The following is a 20,241-nucleotide window of genomic DNA, read 5'->3' on the forward strand; positions in this document are numbered from 1 at the left end:
AATGGTTACTTTTCCCTACCCAGTTAAAGAGATACAGAAGTCTCTTCTGGCATTAACTGATCCAAGCCTTTCTGAAAATGAGCGCCTGGCCATTATTTCTGGAGTTTGGATCCTGAGGCAATATATTTGAGAATGATGACCTCTGTTCTTAGTAATTACAACTTTTCCATCCTTTGTTTGTGGGTTAGCAACATAGCAGAGGCCACTTCCATCTAAATACGAAGAGGAAAGAATATGTCATTACAGAGCGATTGATGGTGGGTTTTATATTAGGAACAGTCCTGTATTTAAAATTGGTCATTTTATCTTGAGCAGCCAAGGGGTTTGTAAAATTAAAATCTCATTTACTGAAAAAAAAAAAAAAAAAAAAGACAGCGTCCCTAAACACAGAAGAAAAGTTAAAAAGAAAGAGCGGGGCTGACGTTGGGCAGCATAGCATCCTGTACTGGAGTGCTAGGCTGAGTTCTCATCCAGCTCGTGTTACTGCTCCTGGGAAGGCAGCAGAAGGTGGCCCAGGTGCTTGGGCCCCTGCACCCACGTGGGAGACCTGCATGGATTTCCTGGCTCCTGGCTTCAGCCTGGCCTACACCTGGCTGTTGTGGCTGCTTCGGGGTGAACCAGTGGGTGGAAGATCTCTCTCTCTCTCTCTGTCCTCTCTCTGTCACTGTGCTTTTTAAACAGGTAAATAAAACTTTGAAAAATAAATAAAATAGCTCAGGTCCTGTTTGTAGCTGCCCAGACATCACAAGGTGAGGTCTCTAGTTGGGAGCTGTGCCTGGGCCAGGTGGTGTGTTTGGAAATGACCACTCACCACCTTCTCATTCCTGGAGGCTCCAGGCGGGTAGGTGTCTTTTCTCTCATTGTGCCACATTTTGAACTTGTCAGAAATTCTAGTTCTTTTCCAAGGCAGAAGTCCCCCGGATACTCCCTTAGGTTTAGCCAGTTGCACAGTGAGATTTTGTGGCTATAATGAAATGCCCGAGACAACTAACTTATGAAGAGAAGAGGTTCAGTTACAGTTCTGGAGGTGCAGGTCTGATATGGGGAGGCCCCCTTGGCCTGGTCTCTGCGCAGGATCCCAGCCTGTGCCCGGGAGCCGAGGTGGGTGGAGCCAAGCCCAGGCCTTGCACACCCTGCTTTCTGGCGATGTGGCCGAAGGACCTGCCGCTAACCTCCCTTCTGGTCTCCCACCTCCCAGTAACGCCACTGTGGGGACCAAGCCTTCACACGTGTAAAAGAAGTTTGTTCATTCACCCATGAATTTATGACGCGGAGCTCCCATGCGCTGGTTCGCTCCCCTAATGTGTGCAGGAGCAGGGTCTGGGCCAGGCTGGAGCTCGAAGCCAGGAACGCAGTCCAGCTCTCCCCCCTGGGCGGCAGGAACCAGTCACTGCTGCCCCCAAGGTCTGCGTCAGCAGGAACTGGGACCAAGCCTTTAACACGGGGGCTTGTAGGAGACACCCAGGCCCTACCCAGCTCAGCCCGCTCCTGAGGGAAGAGTTCCTCTGTGCAGCCCCGCTGTCATGTCGGTGACTGGGGAGGTCATTGGCCCTTGGTCCGTATAGAGAAAGCACCAATATTCTCTAATGTTTAATACGACAGTGTGGGATTATGAACGATATTCTACAGATTTTCCATTTTTGGATGTTTCAGCTTATGTCATTCTGAATTTTACACGTAGGACAAACACTGATAGTAGTGTAGATTTAATATATGGTGAGAGTCAGAGGGAGGTCGCGGTCCCCTGTCCTCATGGGGTTTAAGAAGCAGCATTCCCAGGGACGTCCTCCAGGGCTTCCAGTCCCGGGTGTAACATCTTTTTTCTTTAAAGATTTATTTATTTATGTATTTGAAAAATCAGAGTTACACAGAGAGAGGAGAGGCAGAGAAAGAGAGAGAGAGGTCTTCCATCCGATGGTTCACTCCCTAATTGGCTGCAATGGCCGGAGCTGCGCCAATCTGAAGCCAGGAGCCAGGAGCTCCTTCCGGGTCTCCCACACAGGTGCAGGGGCCCAAGGACTTGGGCCATCTTCCACTGCTTTCCCAGGCCACAGCAGAGATGCGGATCAGAAGTGGAGCAGCCGGGTCTCAAGCCGGCACCCTTATGAGATGCCAGCGCTTCTGGCCAGGGCGTTAACCCGCTGAGCCACAGCGTCGGCCCCAGGTGTAATGTCTTAAAGTGACGTTTTAATCCTGAGACTTGATGGGTGCTGAACAATAACGATGATTATGATAGTAATAATAATAGTTCTTTATCATGTGATATTTTGGGTTTTTGTGGTTAAAGATTTTTCTTCTGCACAGAAACATGAAAAGGTTTGAAATGCAGTTTGAATGTGGTGGTCGTTTCTGCTGTTGGGGACGCAAGTTAGGGCAGACAGTGGGTTTCACCCTCGGGGATGCATCAGTGCCCTCTGGGGAGTTTGTTGAAAATAGAGGTTCTTAGGGCTGGCACTGTGGCATAGTGGTAAAGCCACCGCCTGCAAGGCAGGATCCTGTATGGGCACGGGTTCGAGTCCTGGCTGCTCCACTTCCGATCCCGCTCTCTGCTATGGCCTGGGAAAGCAGTGGAGGATGGCCCAAGTGCTTGGGCCCCTGCATCCATGTAGGAGACCCAGAGGAGGGTCCTGGCTCCTTGGCTTTGGATCTGCACAGCTCTGGCCATTGTGGCCATCTGGGGAGTGAACCAGCGGATGGAAGACTCTCTCTCTCTCAGCCAGGATATGAACCGGTACCCATCTGGGATGCCGGTACTGCAGGCGGCGGCTTTACCCACTACACCACATCGCTGTCCCCACGAGAGGCCCTAATTCTGCTTAGAATGAACTGTCCTGCACCAAACTCAGTGCGAAAACTGAGAAAAAGACATGGTTCTGTGGTCCAGCCATTCTATGAGCCGAGCGTAGAAATCAACGTTCGTTTTGCTTCTTGGACATTTCATGGGGTGCAGTGCAGGAAGCAGGGCTGGCAGAGAGCCAGCAGTGATTGGGTAGCGCTTCACCAGCAAGTCGGTTTGCCTCAGGGTTACAGAGCACCTTGTCTGAAGGTGGCTGAAGTGGAAGTAAGGTGTTGAGCACCAGGAGTGTCCGTGTCCTTGGGAACAGCAGGTGCTGTGACAGGAGGCCTGCTGAGCCCTGGAGAAGGGTGCAGCTTTGACTCTCTGGGGCTCTGTTGCTGTCCTCTCGGTTTGTTTTATATCAACCTGTCTCCCTAGAAGTGTTGCAGCAGCTGCACCAGCAGCTGGTGGAAGCCGAGCGCCGGTCAATGACGTACCTGAAGCGGTACAACAAGATCCAGGCCGACTACCACAATCTCATTGGAGTCACGGCAGAGCTGGTGGATTCCCTGGAGGCCACAGTCAGTGGCAAGATGGTAAGAAAAACCCCAGATTGTGTCTGTCTGTCTGGAGATAAGAGTGGTATTGTGGGTGTGGTCACTCCTGGGCTCCCCTAGTTTTCTTTTAGTACTAATATGTTTTTGTTTTTATTTACTTAGAAAGCAGAGAGACAGAGACAAACAGAGATTTTTCCATCTGCTAGTTCACTCCCCAGAAGCCTGCAACAGCCAGGACTGGGCTGTACTAGAACTAGGAGCCCAGGACTGGGCCATACTAGAACTAGGAGCCCAGGACTGGGCCGTACTAGAACTGGGGGCCCAGGACCGGGCCGTACTAGAACTGGGGGCCCAGGACTGGGCCTAGTACTAGGACTAGGAGCCCAGGATCCAATCCGGGTTTCCTACACCCTGACGGCGAACTCGAGTCATTGTCTGCTGCCTCCCAGGTGGACGTTAGCAGGAGACTGGAGTGGGAAGCAGAGGCAGGACTTGAACCCAGGCGCTCTGAGGTGGTTCAGGGCCATCTGAACCGGTGGGCTCACCATCCCTGTACCTTAGCCTTCGTGTCAGCAAGGAAGAGGTCATCTGGCAACAGTAAAGAAAATCGCGCGGGGGAGGAAGTGAGGGAGAAGAGCCCTGGCCTGTGGGAAGAGCACTGACGATCACGCCCTGGTCTGTGTCCCGCTGCCTTCCTGAGCCTGCCGAGCTCAGAGTTTTTGATTGGTTCTCCCGTATTCTAGATCTGCCAGTCGTGGTGTTTTTAGTGGCACGTTTGGGTCTTCTCGTTTCTCCTGACATCCGTTATCAAGACCTGTGGGACGCTGCTGAGTCGTGTGATCACGAGCATCTCTGTCTCCTTCCTGACTTTTATGGACTTCTGTGTTTCACTTGAAAAAATGAGAAAGTACAATAAGTCCCTTTGTGGAGATGGAAACTGTGGAGATAGCACTGGGGCGGGGGAGATACGCCTCCACGCGAGATACGCCTCCACGCGGGCCCCGCCTCCCTGTTGGAGGGCCAGCTCCCTGCCGCGTGCCTGGGGAGCAGTGGATGAGGGCTCCTGTACTGGGGCCCCGCCTCCCACATGGCGACCCGGATGGAGCTCCTGGCTCCTGGCTCCTGGCTCCTGCCTTCAGCCCGGCCCAGCCCTGGCTGTTGCAGGCCTTTGGGAAGTGAACCAGCAGATAGAAGATTCTATCTGTGTTTCTGTCACTCTGCCTTTCACATAAATAAATAAACCTTTAAAAAAAAAAAGCTTTAGATGTTTTTAAAAAATAAGTAGTTGTAGGTTCATCTTACAGCTGTAAAAAATAACTTTAAAAATATGATTACAAATTAATACAGATTGTAGAAAATTTTGAAAGTACAGACCAATGCAAAAATGAAAATTAAAAGTCAACCTATACTTGTGTCAGTCAGAAATAATGCTAATTAATAGTCCCTAGTTTTTTTGGTACTTAGCTATATATGTCTTAGAAAAAGAGACTCCAGGGCACATGGTACTTTCTGGTCTGCTCTTTGGTTAATACTGAAGCGTGGTCTCCAGGTCCTCGAGTGTCCTCCCTCTGGTGGCGGTACAGTTTTCAGCGCGTGGCAGTGCCACACCTCGTCCTGTCAGGTCCCTGCTGCTGGGGGTTTGTAGGCTGTCTCCAGGTCTCCACTTTCATAAATTAGGACCATGACATTTCCTCAGAGATGAACCTCTGTTGCATTTTTCAAGTTGGCTTGCAGGGTTGAACTTCATGTCTAAGGCCTTCCAGGAAGGTTCCGCTATTCTGATCCCACTAATAGTTCCCTTTCTTATCCCTGTGCCGATTCTGGGTATTATAATTCAAATTTTTATTTTTGTGTGTGAATTTTTTAGGTGAGACTATCTTGTAATTTATGTACATACTGCATTCATTTTACTTAGAATTGGTCATTTTAAAATGTGTTTTAAACTTATTTTCATTTGAAAGGCAGAGTGGCAGAAGGGCAGTGGAGAAAGAGAAAGCAAGAGAGAACAAGAGAGACAGAGATCCTCCATCTGCTAGTTCACTCCCCAAATGTCTGCAAGAACCAGAGTCGAGCCAGGCAGAATCCAGGACCCCGGACTCCGTGTGAGTTCCCATATGGGGGTCAGGGACCCAAGCACTTGAGCCATCATCCACTGTCTCTCAGGATGAGTTCACAGGAAGCTAGATTGGAAATGGAACCCCCGGGCCTCAAACTGGCAGCCTGCTAGGGGTCCTGGGTGTCACAGGCAGCGGCTTAACCCTCACACAGCTCAGCCACCCCTGGGTGTTCTTACCCACTTCTTTCATTCGTCTGATATTAGAGGTTTACCGGGTGTTCCCTATGAGCCGGGCCTCTTCCGAGCATTTGGGACACAAGCAACAAAGCGTGTCTCCACCCTCAGGGAGCACGCCTTCCAGCAGAGGGTGACAAATGGACACAGAAGCAGAGGAGACAGCAGATGACGTTGTGTGTTTCGGATTCCAGCAGCCGTGGGGGCAGGGTGAAGCCAGGTGTGTGTCCCTGGGCAGGTGCAGTCGCGAGCAGACCGTCAGGGTCAGCTTTGCTGCTGAGGGACTTTGGGAGTGCTTGAAAGAGATGAGGGAACTAGTTATGCAGTCCTCAGAGAGAAGAGAGTTGTAGACCAGAGGTACAGCCAGTGCGGGGGGCTCCGTGGCGGGGGGGGGGGGGTGGGCGCAAGGAGCTGCCCCTGGGCTGGTGAGGGAGGGAGGGAGGAGGTGGCGTGAGGCAGAATGAGGCCGCTGGAAGCCTAGGGCATGATGCAGTGCAAGGTCTGACAGCTGTGACAGCGTCACCCGACCACTGTTGCAGAGCCTCCCACAGCCCTGTCCAGTGCTGTATTCCGAGCGCTGCTCCCGGGAGCAGTGTGGAGGCAGGGACCGTCACCGCAGGAGGCCTGGTGACCAGGGCAGTGTTGGGGGGTCCTGAGTGAGGCAGGAGAAGTGCCTCCTGGATGTAGATGCACTTGCAGCCGGCAGCGGCCAGGCCGACTCCTGCGGTTTGGCCTTCGGCGCTGGAAGGTGGCCTCGCCACCAGCTGAGACAGGAGGGCCCTGGGCTGGAGGGAGTTTGTTGGAAACTGAGAATTCAGTTTTATTATTTCTTTCTCTTCTTTTTTTTATTTTTTTGACAGGCAGAGAGAGAGAGAGACAGAGAGAAAGGGCTTCCTTTTTCCGTAGGTTCACCCCCCAAGTGGCCGCTATGGCTGGCGCATTGTGCTGATCCAAAGGCAGGAGCCAGGTGCTTCTCCTGGTCTCCCATGCAGGTGCAGGGCCCAAGCACTTGGGCCATCCTCCACTGTCTTCCCGGGCCATAGCAGAGAGCTGGACTGGAAGAGGGGCAACCGGGACAGAATCCGGTGCCCCAACTGGGACTAGAACCTGGGGTGCCGGCGCCGCAGGCAGAGCATTAGCCTACTGAGCCGCGGCGCTGGCCCAGTTTTATTATTTCTTTAGGTTAGTTTGTATGAAAGGTAGAGCAACAGAGAGAAAGAGGGAGATTGATTTTGCATCTGTTGAGTCACTCCCCAAATGGCCACAAATCTGGGGCCGGACCAGGACAAAGGCAGGAACCAGATCCCTATTTCCCACGTGGGTGGCAGGGTCCCAAGTACTTGAACCATCATCCCCTGCCTCCCAGGCGCATGAGCTGGGAGCTGGATCGAAGGGAGAGTCGGGACCCATCCCAGACACCCCAGTGTGGGATTCGGGCACCCTAAACGTCAGCTTAACCCGTCATGCCACAGCAGCCACCCCACGTTGCTTTTTACTGGAATGGCTTTTTGTTGTTCTGTCTGGTGCCAAAGGCCTCTGGGCTCTTGTGAAAGCACGGCACACAAAGCTGCCACACCTTGGTGGCGGTGGCCGGGTGGCCGGGGCATGGGCCCGTGGCTGCGAGCTGCAAGGTGACGCGGGGAAGGTGGAGAGGTAAAGATCAGGGCTGTGCAGGCCGTGCTGAGGGATCTGTGCCTCATCCTGTAGTTTTTGAGAAGCCACTCAGTGTGTGTTTTATTTATTTATTTTTTAATTAATTTTTTAAAGATTTACTTATTTGACAGAATTACAGACAGTGAGAGAGAGACAGAGAGAAAGGTCTTCCTTCCCTTGGTTCACTCCCCAAATGGCCGCAATGGCCGGAGCTGCGCCAATCCAAAGCCAGGAGCCAGGTGCTTCTCCTGGTCTCCCATGGGGTGCAGGGCCCAAGCACTTGGGCCATCCTCCACTGCCTTCCCGGGCCACAGCAGAGAGCTGGCCTGGAAGAGGGGCAACCGGGATAGAATCCGGCGCCCATATGGGATGCTGGCGCCACAGGCAGAGGATTAACCTAGTGTGCCACGGCGCCAACCCCAAAATGTGTGTTTTAAACGTTGGAATTTTTAAAGTGATGAGCTTTTTAAAAAATTTTTAAAAATAGCACAGTTTAACTTTTCTTTAAGACAGAAAAGTACCAGAAATAAAAATGGCTCAGTAAGCCCAAAAAAGAATATTCGTAGAGTTAGAGAATTCAAAGCGTGTAGACAGAAGTGAAAAGTGGGCACCTTCTTTTTTGCCCTCTCTTCTGTTAGAGTAACTGCCGCCGCACTGGCGTGTGCCTCTCGGAGCCCAACTGCTGTGGCCCCATCCACGTGGGCTCCTGCTGGAGTCTGGGAGTGGAGACAGGTCTGCAGGAATGCAAGGCAGGGCTGTGACGTGGCCCCGGGTGTCACGATGGGCAAAGCCTTGCGGCTGGCTCCTCTGGCTCGACTTCAGAGTAAAGGCACACGTGTTCGTGGTAGAAAGAGATCTCAGGCCTGGTGCTCTGTCCGCCGTGTGATGGCCCCTGTTGCTGAATGAACAGAAGTGGCTTGAAATCTGTTCAATGTATGCAGGATGGTGGAAAATGATCAGGTGGGATTGCGTCATTTGAGCTGTGACGGTGGTGATCACACACGCTGGGTGCCAACAGCGTTTCCTGGCTGGTCCAATGTTAACTCCTCCCCAGCGCTCCCCTTTCAGGCCAGCACCTTTGCCAGCGCCTCAGGGCATCACCGAGCTGTCACAGCATCACCACGCTGTCCCAGCAGTGCAGGGCGTCAGCCATCAGGCGTCCCTCTCACCTGCTGTGCTCGTGTCCTTGCAGATCACCCCTGAGTACCTGCAGAGCGTGTGCGTCCGCCTCTTCAGTAACCAGATGCGGCAGAGCCTGGCACACAGCGTGGACTTCACGAGGCCTGGGACGGTGAGGCTCTGTGCTCAGAGTGGGGGGGCCTCTGCTCCGTCCCCCTAATTTATAAAGAAAAAGCTAAGGAAAATGAAAGAGAGTGTGAAAGTAGCATTCAAGAAGCTGCATATCAATGAGCTTTTTTTTTTTTTTTTAAAGATTTATTTATTTAAGATTTATTTTTTGGGGCCGGCTCTGTGGTATAGCAGGTTAAGCTGCCATCTGCGGTGCCGGCATCCCATATGGGTGCCAGTTTGCGTCCCGGCTGCTCCGATTCTGATCCAGCTCCTTGCTAATGCACCTGGGAAAGCAGCAGAGAATGGCCCCATTGCTTGGGCCCTGCACCCACATGGGAGACCCAGATGGAGCTCCTGGCTTCAGCTTGGCCCAGCCCTGGCCATTGCAGCCATGTGGGAGTGAATCAGTGGATGCAAGATCTCTCTCTCTCTCGTCTCTCCCTCACTCTCTTTAAAAATATATATTTATTTATTCATATGAAAGAGTTATAGAGGTGGAGAGACAGAGAGAAATGTTCTATCCATTGATTCACTCCCCAGATGCCTACAAGGGTCAGGGCTGGCCAGGCTGGAGCCAGGATCCAGGAGTCAGGAACTCCATCCGGGTCTCCCACATGGGTGACAGGGACCTACGTACTTGGCCATCATCTGCTGCCTTCCCAGGTGCATTAACAGGGAGCTGAATTGGAAGCAGGGCTGCAGGATCAAACTGGCGCTCATTTGGGATGCTGGCTTTGCAGGCGGTGGCTTCACCCACTGTGCCGCGGCGCAGGCCCCTCAGCTGACTTGGAGGTTTAGCAACTCCCAGAAGGAAGAGAAAGCTGTTTCTGAAGGGGGTGCCTGTGGGACAGCCTCCTGGTGGCGGAGAGGGAGAGGCGGCTTCTGTTCAGCCCAGCTCAGCTGCTCCATGGGCGGGCACCACGAGCCGGGGAGCAGTAGGAACGAGGAGGCCTGCAGCTGCTGGAAGCCGTGGGGTCCTGGGCCGGGGTTGTTCGGTTTAATTTGTCCCTGAAATCATTGCAGACTTACAGAGAAGTTCAAGAGCAGCACAAAGGCCTCTGTATGCCCCTTTCCCATGTCACCAACTCAGTGTTTACCCTGTTGTTTGTTCACTCTCTCCTCTCCCTCTCTCCCTCACCCCCTTCCCTCTCCCCCTCTCCCCCCTCTCCCCCTCTCCCCCTCTCCCCCTCTCCCCCCTCCCCCTCTCTCTCCCTCTCCCTCTCTCTCTCCCTCTGCCCCCCTCTCCCCCTCCCCCCCTCCCCCCTCTCTCCCTCTCTCTCCCTCTGTCTCCCCCTCTCCCCCTCACCCCCTCTCTCCCTCTCTCTCCCTCTCTCTCCCTCTCTCTCCCCCTCTCCCCCTCTCTCTCGCACACACACACAGTCTGATTTCTGAACCAGGTGAGGATCAGCCATACATAGCACAGCCGTTTATTCCTGAATTCTTCAGTGTGTGTGAGTCTCCATTTCTTGAGATGAAGAATTCTCTCCTGCGCAGCCACCCAGTCATCAGCTTCAGTACCTCCAGCGGCAGTACGGTCTTCTACTCCACATCCATTCCCCAACTTTGCTAGGCCAGTGATGCCCCTCGCAGCATCTCCCAGCCCCAGGGTCTAGGGTCAGGCATTGCATTAACTTGTCACGGGCCCTTAGCCCCTTTCATCGTGAACCTTTCCCCAGTCTGTCTTTGTTTCTGTTGTTTTAAAAAAATTTGTTTGATTTATTTGAAAGGCGGGGAGACAGCGATCTCCCAGCCATTGGTTCACTCACCAAATGCCTACAACAGCCAGGGCTGGGCCAGGTTGAAGCCAGGAGCCTGGAGCTCAGTCCGGATCTCCCACATGGGTGGCAGAGACCCAGCTACTTGAGCCGTCACCTGCTGCCTCCCAGCGTGCACGTTATCAGAAGCTGCATGGAGAACGGAGCGGGGACTGCACCCAGGCTCTCTGAGTGGGTGCAGGCGGCCCAAGCACAGCTTCAGCTGTGGCAGCGCCTGCCCTGCCTTTGCCTCTGGTTCTCATGATGCTGGAGGCCAGGGTTTCCCCACTTTGTGAAAAGCAGAGCATTCCTCCTTTGGTGTTTGACGTTGCCTTGTAAGTAGACCCAGGCTGTGGCTCCCGGACCCAGTGTCACTCGGGTGCTGCTCTGCCCTTTGTCAGGGAGCACAGCTGGAGACCGCTGGTGTTGAGGCATCAGTGTCTCCCAGGGCCATCTGATGGGTCAGGACACGCATCCTTGGAGCTCCCCTGCCACCTGCCTCACCGGCTGGGGTGAAGCTCCTGGGTCAGAGCCATGGCTTTTATTTATTACCATTTTTCAAGATTTATTTATGTTTTTATTTGAAAGGCACAGAGACGGAATGAGCACTGGCCCACTCCCCAAATAGCCACAATGGCGGGGCTGGGCCAGGCCAAAGCCAGAGCCCAGAACTCCATCCAGGTCTCCATTTATGGCAGGGGGCCAAGCACTTTGGTTATCCATCTTCTGTTGCTTTCCCAGGTGCCTCAGCAGGGAGCTGGATCAGAAGTGGAGCAGCCAGGACTCAAACCAGTGCTCCCGTACAGATACTGGTGTTGCAGACCGTGGCTTACCCCAGTCCACAGCGCCAGCCCCATACTATGAGGGTTTGCGTATTAGTGTTGGAATCTGAATAAACAGAGGCCTTTCTTAGCATTTAGAAACAAATTTGTACCCTGCCTCATTCTCAAGAAGCTCTTTGAAGAATTTTAACCTGAAAATAGAAAATAAAAATAAGTAGGATCTGGTGTTGCTGCTCAGCGATTAAGCTGCCTCTTGTGGTGCTGGCATCCCATACCCCAGTGCCAGTTCGAGTCCTGGCTGCTCCACTTCCAATCCAGCTCCCTGCTCATGCACCCGGGAAGGCAGTGGGAGACGGCCCAGTACTTGGGCCCCTGCACCCACACGGGAGACCTGGGTGGAGTGCCTACTCCCGGCTTCAGTCTGGCCTAGCCCTGGCCATTGCTGCCATTTTAGGAGTGAACCAGTGGTTGGAAAATCTCTCTCTCTCTCTCTGTCTCTGTTTCCTCTCACTTCTGCCTTTCCAATAAGTAAGCAAATCTTAAAAAAAAAAAAAAAGAAGAAGTAAAAATTGTGTTTAAAGGAAAGTTAAGGTAGGAAGATGATAGTAAGGCTGGCTAAAAAAAATATATATATATTATTTATTTATTTTTTCTTTTTTTTTCCTCTGCCTGAAGTGCTATGCCCCTATCTGCTGGGAACATCTACTTCTACGAACTGAGTGTCCCAGTCAAATGCCATCTCCTCATGCAGAGGCCATGTGCATCCTGTCTCTTTGCTCTCTGTTCATGTCCCTGTCACTGTTACACCCAGCAGTGTGCAGCAGATCTCCCGGACAGTAGGGTGAGGGAGAGAGTGTGAGCAGCCTCGGTGCCTTCCCTGGTACACACACTGGCCCTGTGGCTGATGTCAACCGCGTGCATATTGTCACCAAAGGCAGAGCTGGGAAGAAACACAAATGACTCATTCTCTCAGGCAGCCCCCGCGGGCCATTGTGGATCCAGTGCACGGCTTTCCTCTTCAAAACCTACCGTGTAAGAACAGGAGTTTGCTGGGCTTTGTTGTGTGATCAGTTTACTCTTCTGTTTTTCTTTCTTCCTCAAATGTTAGGAGCTCCAGAGGCCAGGGTCATGTCTGTTTACAGCTCCACCTCTGGTGCTCATAAGGAAGGCTAGCAGAGAGGAGACATCCAGTGCATTTTTGCTGAGAGAGTGGTGCTCCTGCAAAGCCCCACATGTACACAGTCGTTACATCTCCCCAGTAACGTGAGGAGCTATCTTCAGGAAGGAAAAAGAATCAACAAGTGGAGATGGAGATGAGTGCGAAAGAGTCCCCCAGGTTGCTCCATAGGCAGTGCTGGAAAGGGACTGCAGCGCTCATCGGTCTTCACAGAGCACCCAGTCCACACTGCGTATCGTAGGTGGGTGGTTTCAGGGATCACAGGACACCCTGGCTAAAAAAATAATAATTTATTATAATAATAATTTCATTATTAAATGAAACATGTTTTAAGCTGCTATTTCCCTGGAGACGCAGGCCAGAGATTTGGCTCCGAGTGTCCCAGCAGCCTGTGCATAAAGGGAAGCGAGGGCGGGTGGTTGTGCAGTTTGTGTTAGGTAGTGCTCACTGAGGCTGGCCGGGATGCCCACCCGGAGCCCTGGCACATCCCCCTGCTGGCTGTCCCCGCGCCCCTGGAGTCCTGGTGTGCCCTTCGGAACACTGATCTTTTCCAAGTAGGCGTGTGACTTTTGTAACTTTAAAGCAAGTTGCAATACATTTTTTTTTTTTTTTTTTAAAGACCAGAGGGTCAGGCTCCTGCTACAGTGTTCTTTCCGCTGCTGAGACCTGAGTAGTTTCGCTCCTGGGTTGTCACGGAAAGGACGCAGTCCTGTGGCCAACAGCAAATGCCCTTGACCACATCCTCTCGGCGAATGCGGTGGTATCTTAGCGACAGCCGCTGTAGCCTCGTGGGCAGACGGAGGGGAGAGCTGTGGAGTCACAGAGAAGTGGAACACAAAAGTCAAGGGCATTGGCCACTTTTATAAAGATTCATTTATTTATTTGAAAGAGTTACAGAGAGAGGGGGAGAGAAAGAAACAGAGACAGACAGACAGACATCTTCCATCTGCTGGTTCACTCCCCAGATGGCCTCAGTGACCAGAATTGAGCCAGGCCAAAGTCAGGAGCTAGAAGCTTCATCCGGGTCTCCCACGTGCGTGGCAGGGCCCAAGCACTTGGGCCGTCGTCCACTGCTTTTTCCAGGCCATTGTCAGGGAGTTGGGTTGGAAGTGGAACAGCCGGGACTCGAACTGGCACGCAAATGGGATAAACTGGTGACGCAGGTGGTAGCTCTACCCAGTGTGCCATAACACTGACCCCAAATCGGCCATTTTTTAAATGTCAGTAAAGCAGATGTTGGCTGTCCAGGTTTTAGAAAAGTGACTTCCTCATGAGCCCTCAAGGGTGAGAGGCTGGGAGCCCTACACCCAAGACTGGCTGTGTTGAGCTGTGCACAGGGCATGGTGCCTGCCGCCCCCGAGGAGTAGAGTGTTTCCAGAGAGGACGGCCTTCTCACAGCAGCGGGCTGCGAAGGCTTGGTGGCTTATAGGACCAGTCCCTCCTCGCGTCCTTCCCGTTTACTTGCTAATTCATCCAGCACCTAGAGGGTTTCTGGTTCCTGGTAGAAAAGTCCATCATATCTTACGTGGGCAGCATCCTTCTGCCGCGTCCCGAGGGGCCAGGGGAAGCTGGCCCAGTGCTGGGAGTCTGGCAACCGCTCTCAGAATGAACACTCACGGGGCCTTGGTCCAGCCCAAGCATGTCGGGATCTAGTGCAAAGCCGCAGGGTCCAGAGAGGCCACAGGCACACAGGCCGTGAACGGGGCTGTCCGTTCAAGCCCCCACAGCAGGGAGGGTCACAGGGTGGCTCCCGCGCCCGGCACCAGCTCCAGCAGCTACTGGCTGCTCACCGCCTTGGCTCCTTGCTTCCCTGCCTATTTTTATTTTCCCTCCTGGTGTTGTTGAAAGCCAATTTCAAATATGTCATAGATATTCAGTCTGTGTCTCTGACAGGCAGCAGAAAATACGGGCCCACAACACTCAGTAAAATTCTCACTAATTCCTTGGTATCATTACTACCAATCCCGTCCGTATTGAGATTTCCCTTATTTCCTCAAAATACCGATTTCCAGTGGTGTGGAGTCGGTCCACACAGACGTCGCACACTGCGTCTGGTGTTAGGTCTCGAGTGTGTTTTGACACGTTTAATATAACACCGCCTGTGGCGGCCGTCTATGCAAGGGGACTGCAAGAAGTTCATGGAAATGCAATTAAAAGATAAGTTTATTTGGGGGTGGAAAAAATTCTGAAACACATGCATATGAGGGAACTTCAAGACATTCATGGAAACTGTGTATTCTGAAAAACTTGCATGGATTTCACTTTTTTTTTTTTTTTGACAGGCAGAGTGGATAAGAGAGAGAGAGACAGAGAGAAAGGTCTTCCTTTGCGGTTGGTTCACCCTCCAATGGCCGCTGCGGCCGGCGCATCTCGCTGATCCGAAGCCAGGAGCCAGGTGCTTCTCCTGGTCTCCCATGGGGTGCAGGGCCCAAGCACTGGGGCCATCCTCCACTTTGCTCCCAGGCCATAACAGAGAGCTGGCCTGGAAGAGGGGCAACCGGGACAGAATCCGGCGCCCTGACCGGGACTAGAACCCGGTGTGCTGGCGCCGCAAGGTGGAGGATTAGCCTGTTAAGCCACGGCGCCGGCCTGTTTTTTTTTTTTTTCTTTGCTTGTAGTGTATTACTGTAGCTTTGGTTTGGGCTCCTTTTGAACCCGTGAATGACTTTGCGGGGAGAATGCCGATGGCTTGAGGACTGCAGATCTGTCGCCCATGTGCCGTCAGACCAGGAAGAACGCGTTGCTGCCGCCGGTTAACGTGGTCTCTTCTTCTGTCCCCTTCCCGCAGGCTTCCACTATGTTACGGGCCTCCTTGGCACCCGTGTAAGTAGTTGCTCTCAGTTACTCTTATTAAGGGGCGCGCTGTCTGTGACCTGGATTGGGAGTCTTTTCAGGAAGTGCCTGGTGCACTGGCATGCCTCGATCTCCATGCTGATGGTAAAGGAGACTGCGGCAACCAGAAATAATGCCATTGAACAGGACTGACCTTTTACTGCTGTGTCTGTTTGTTTTGATAAGGTAGCAGCAAATGGAGAAAACTGTTGCCTTGTTGCCATGGTCACCAACTGAAATGAGTGGGTTTGCCCGTCACGGTGCAGTCAGCAAAGCATTGCATTCATGCCCCGGTCCCGGCCGCGGGATGGTTTTGTGTATGCCTGAGCATTTGTATCCGCATCAATTAGGCTGCCGCCCACAGGGGTGCCTGATGCATGCATACTTCAAGTTGTAGCAGCAAGGACATTGGGGACCTTGAACCTGCACGAGAGGGCTAGGCTGGGTCCTGTCGGCCCTGGGAGCCGCTTGGTGGGGCAGGGCTGCTGTGAGGTTCCCCAGACTCAGCAGTCCTGCCCCAGCCCTGTCCGAGCCTGACACTGAGCCTGCTCTGTTCCCTTCTGCCGCCTGGGCAGCGGTGTCCATAGTGCACACAGGCACACCCTGCTGGGGGCCAGCATGCCACCTCTGCCGGCCGCTCTGCGACCAGGGACTGTGTAGGTAGCTCCTCCGGCCTCAGTCTCCCAGCTGTAAAATGAGAACAGTCGTGGTGACTGTGTTACAGGGTTGTGGTGAAGCTAAAAATGATTGACACGGTCGAGGTGCTCAGCACAGTGTCAGGAGCCTGATCCACTGTTCACGGCGACACAAGAGGCAGGGCCGCCTGCAGAGGGACAGTGGGGCCAGTCCATGCGGGAGGTTAGGAGGGCAGAGGGGCAGGCAGGTGGGGAGAGGCTGGACCGTGAAGTCCAAGGTAAGCAACCTGCTGCTAGCATTGCCCTCAGGGGCACGTGTATATGGTTCAAATGCAGAAGCACCGCACTGCAGAACGTTACCAAACACGGATTTGCCGCTGGAGCTGTTTTGTGTAGGACAAATTCTTCCTGTTAAATACTTCCAGAGTTACAAAAGCAGTACAGAGAATTCCCACTATACTCTTCACTTAGATTCCCCAGTGTTAATATCTCACACAAGCCCGGTAGAGTTATCAGAATCAGAAAACAAACCTGGAGCCAGTTCTGCCGTCGCGGAGCCAGTACTACCGATGAGTCCACAGGCTGTGTTCACGGTTTACCGGCTGTCCCGATCACCCTTGCCCCGGCCCGGGACCCCATCGGGACCCGTGCTGGCTCAGCCACCATGTCTTCTGCATTTCCTGTCATTTGAAATCCTTCTTCAGTCTTTGTCTTTATTACCTTGACACTTAAGAAGAATACTGCCAGTTATCTGCACAGGCAGTTTAGAGGTAGCCTCATTTTTAAACCCCCACCGCCTCGGGAAAAGTGTGGCCGATGTGCCCACGCCTGTGGGCGCTGCTGGCTGTGGGACACGAGAAGCCCCTTCCCCCAGCTGCGAGCCCAGATCTCACCTGCTGCCTCTTTTCTGGTCCTTTCTTCTGGACCCGTTAAGCCAATCTCATTTTGTCTTTTAAAAAGTAATATTAAAAAAGCTAACGAAAAACATATTTTTTTTAAAGATGTATGTATTTATTTGAAAGGCAGAGTTACAGAGAGGCAGAGGCAGAGAGAGAGTCTTCGATCCGCTGATTCACTCCCCAGATGGCTGCAATGGCCAGGGCTGAGCTAGGCCGAAGCCAGGAGCCAGGAGCTTCGAAGAAGAAAATTTAAATTACCCAAAGTGCTACCTTCCAGGGCTGTCTTGCATCCTAGCAAGGGAAACCTTACATCTTTAGTCTCTTCACCCAGCTCTTCATGAATCTTGTGCAGTATCCTTTTTCTCCTTTTGTTAAAATTTATTTATTTGAAAGGCAGAATTAGAGAGAGGGAGAGACAAATCTTCCACGTGTTGGTTCACTCCACAAATGAGCACAGCTCCATCCAGGGCTCCCATGTGGGTGGCGGGGACCCAAGCGCCTGGGCGTCTTCTGCTGCTTTCCCAGGCATATCAGCTGGGAGCTGGATCGGAAGCAGAGCAACCGAGACTCAAACTGGTGCCCATGTGAAGTGCCAGTGTCGCAAGGCAGAGGCTTAACCGGCTGCACCACGGTGCAGAATCCTATGTCTGTGTTTTTGTTTTGTTTTGTTTTTTAATTTTGGAGTAATTCTTGACCCTCAGGATGTTGAGAGCCCATCGTCCTCAATGGTGACATCTCCCGTGACTGTCACATGATAGCAAATGGAGGAAATTAGCGTGGGAGGAGTGCCGCTGGGTAGACCTCAGACCTCATTCCGTCTTCCTCCGTTTGGCCACGTGCTCCAGTCTCCTTTTATTAAAAACAACAACGGCAAAAACAGACTGTGAAGACGCGTATTTTATTGAAAGGCGCCTGGCAGCCAGAGGCCGGTTGGCGTCGGTTGGAGCCGGTTGGAGCCATGTGGATCTCTCATCAGAGACAACGGCTCTCAGTTGAAACCCAATTTCCCCTGAGGTCTTTAACTGGAGTCTTCTCAGGAGGATGTGCAGATTTGTCCCCAGTCCTGTCCTTGTCTCCCGCATCCCCTGGGACACTTCCGACCGCCTCCTCCGCTCCTCACCTTCCCATCCCACCCCTCTGGCGGGTGAGGCACAGTGGCTTCAGGTTGCAGCCTGCCGGTGCTGACGTCTGTGGGCTTTGCTCAGAATTCTGAATAGAACGTCGGTGCGGGTGATGTCTTCCCTCCTGTCGTGGGGAGCCTCGCCCACGAGGAGCACAGGGGCGTCTGAATCTGTTCACACAGACGCTTCTCAGCTCGGGGGAAGGGTGATACAAGATGTGGTCCTCCCAGCAGCGCCGGCCACACTGCGTTGGTGGCACAGGGTGCGGGGTAGCCTGGTGTTCTTGGCCTGGGCCGGGCGGCCGGGCACTGCCGCGCAGGACCAGGGGCCTGGATGCTCACGAGGCCTCAGCTTGTCCGTTTGCTTTTTTCTCTCCTTTGAACTTGTGTTGCTGGGTAGGAAACTGAAGGATGTCCCTTTGCTGCCCTCCCTGGACTATGAGAAACTGAAGAAGGATTTGATCTGGGGGAGTGACCGCTTGAAAGCCTTCTTGTTGCAGGCTCTGCGCTGGGTAAGTACCTTTCCCTCCAAGTCCAAAGCCAAACGCCCCGTGCTGGTTTGCTTGGTTTGGTTGGCTGCCTTGCTTGTATCTTGCAGCCCATCTACTAAAATTCTGCCTGCCTGCTGCCCACTGGCACCAAGAACTAACGCTGAAAGCGGGTGTAGAGGGCTAACCCCGAGGACACCCAGGCTCTGCGTCCTGGTGCCTGGGTGCCAGTCCCGGCTCCCGCTTCCTGCTCATGCAGCCTCTGCCAGGCAGCTGTGGGGGCCCAAATACTGGGTTCCTGCCACGCACCGGAGAGGCCTGGCTTCAGGCTTTGGCCCTGTCATTGCCAGCATTTGGGGAACGCATCAGCAGATGGGAGAGCTCTTTATCTGTCTCTCTGCCTCACAAATAAATGTTTTTTTAAAACTTTATTTTTTAAAGCACATTCTGAGCATGGCTTGGGCCTCTTTCTCCCTGTCATGACATCACGGCTGCTGTGGCCTCCGTGGGGTCCTAGGGTGCAGGGTGATATCGCAGCTGCTGTGGCCTCCATGGGGTCCTAGGGAGCAGTGTGAATCACGGCTGCCGTGGCCCCCTGGGGTCCTAGGGTGCAGTGTGACGTCACGGCTGCCGTGGCCTCCGTGGGGTCCTAGGGAGCAGTGTGAAACACGGCTGCTGTGGCCTCCATGGGGTTCTAGGGTGCAGTGTGACATTGCAGCTGCCGTGGCCTCCGTGGGGTCCTAGGGTGCAGTGTGACATTGCAGCTGCCGTGGCCTCCGTGGGGTCCTAGGGTGCAGGGTGAATCATGGCTGCCGTGGCCTCCGTGGGGTCCTAGGGTGCAGTGTGACATTGCAGCTGCCGTGGCCTCTGTGGGGTCCTAGGGTGCAGGGTGAATCACGGCTGCCGTGGCCTCCGTGGGGTCCTAGGTGCAGTGTCGCACCCTGAGTCTGGCCCTGCCGTCCGGGCCTTTCCTGGTGCTGAGCTGAGCTCCTGGCCTGGGGGAAGGGCTGTGGTGGCAGGCGGGGCCTGGCCCCTCCAGGAGTCTGCAGGGGTCGTTGGGTGGCCACCCAGAGCTGACATCAGGGCAGAGGAAGCCTCGTCCCGGCCCTGCTCTCTCCGGTCCTCAGAGCAGGCATGGCTTCAGGCAGCAGCTGGTGCGGTTTTAGGTCTCGGACTCTGCGGTCTCCGGCATCACTCAGGACCTCAGAGAGCTTTCGTTTATGCGAACGTCTCCCAGGATTCAGAGGGTCAGAAATTAAAACAGAAAATTGAAAATATTTGTGGCCGGCGCCGTGGCTCAACAGGCTAATCCTCCGCCTTGCGGCGCCGGCACACCGGGTTCTAGTCCCGGTCGGGGCACCAATCCTGTCCCGGTTGCCCCTCTTCCAGGTCAGCTCTCTGCTGTGGCCAGGGAGTGCAGTGGAGGATGGCCCAAGTCCTTGGGCTCTGCACCCCATGGGAGACCAGGAGAAGCACCTGGCTCCTGCCATCGGAACAGCGCGGTGCGCCGGCCGCAGCACGCTACCGCGGCGGCCATTAGAGGGTGAACCAACGGCAAAGGAAGACCTTTCTCTCTGTCTCTCTCTCACTGTCCACTCTGCCTGTCAAAAATTTAAAAAAAAAAAAAAATTTGTAATGACATGACATGTTTTTAATGAAAAATAGCTTTTTCCCCAAACTGTTTTTCTTCTTTTTAAAGATTTTTAAAATTTATTTGAAAGTCAGAGTTACACAGAGAGGGAAGGAGAGGCAGAGAGAGAGGGAGGGTGAGAGAGAGTTGGAGAGGCAGAGAGAGGTCTTCCATCCGCTGGTTCACTCCCCAGTTGGCCACAACGGCTGGAACTGCGCCGATCCGAAGCCAGGAGCCAGGAGCTTCTTCCAGGTCTTCCACACAGGTGCAGGGGCCCAAGCACTTGGGTTGTCTTCTACTGCTTTCCTAGGCCATGACAGAGACCTGGATTGTAAGTGGAGCAGCTGGGACTCAAACT

The 20,241-nt window shown here is 53.4% G+C and overlaps 1 protein-coding gene across 2 annotated transcripts in view; it reads left to right on the plus strand.

Moving 5' to 3' along the window:
* ARMC9 (armadillo repeat containing 9) overlaps nucleotides 1-20,241 on the plus strand; it is a 121,557-nt gene that overhangs the window by 23,732 nt on the left and 77,584 nt on the right. For both annotated transcript variants that reach the window (XM_062193393.1, XM_062193397.1), the window contains exons 7-10: nucleotides 3,215-3,372; nucleotides 8,469-8,567; nucleotides 15,068-15,102; nucleotides 18,166-18,277. In XM_062193393.1, the coding sequence (XP_062049377.1) occupies nucleotides 3,215-3,372; nucleotides 8,469-8,567; nucleotides 15,068-15,102; nucleotides 18,166-18,277 (404 nt within the window). The remainder of the gene's footprint in view (nucleotides 1-3,214; nucleotides 3,373-8,468; nucleotides 8,568-15,067; nucleotides 15,103-18,165; nucleotides 18,278-20,241) is intronic.

This window comes from Lepus europaeus, chromosome 1 (genome assembly GCF_033115175.1).
Source record: "Lepus europaeus isolate LE1 chromosome 1, mLepTim1.pri, whole genome shotgun sequence".
NCBI classification, from domain to species: domain Eukaryota; kingdom Metazoa; phylum Chordata; class Mammalia; order Lagomorpha; family Leporidae; genus Lepus; species Lepus europaeus.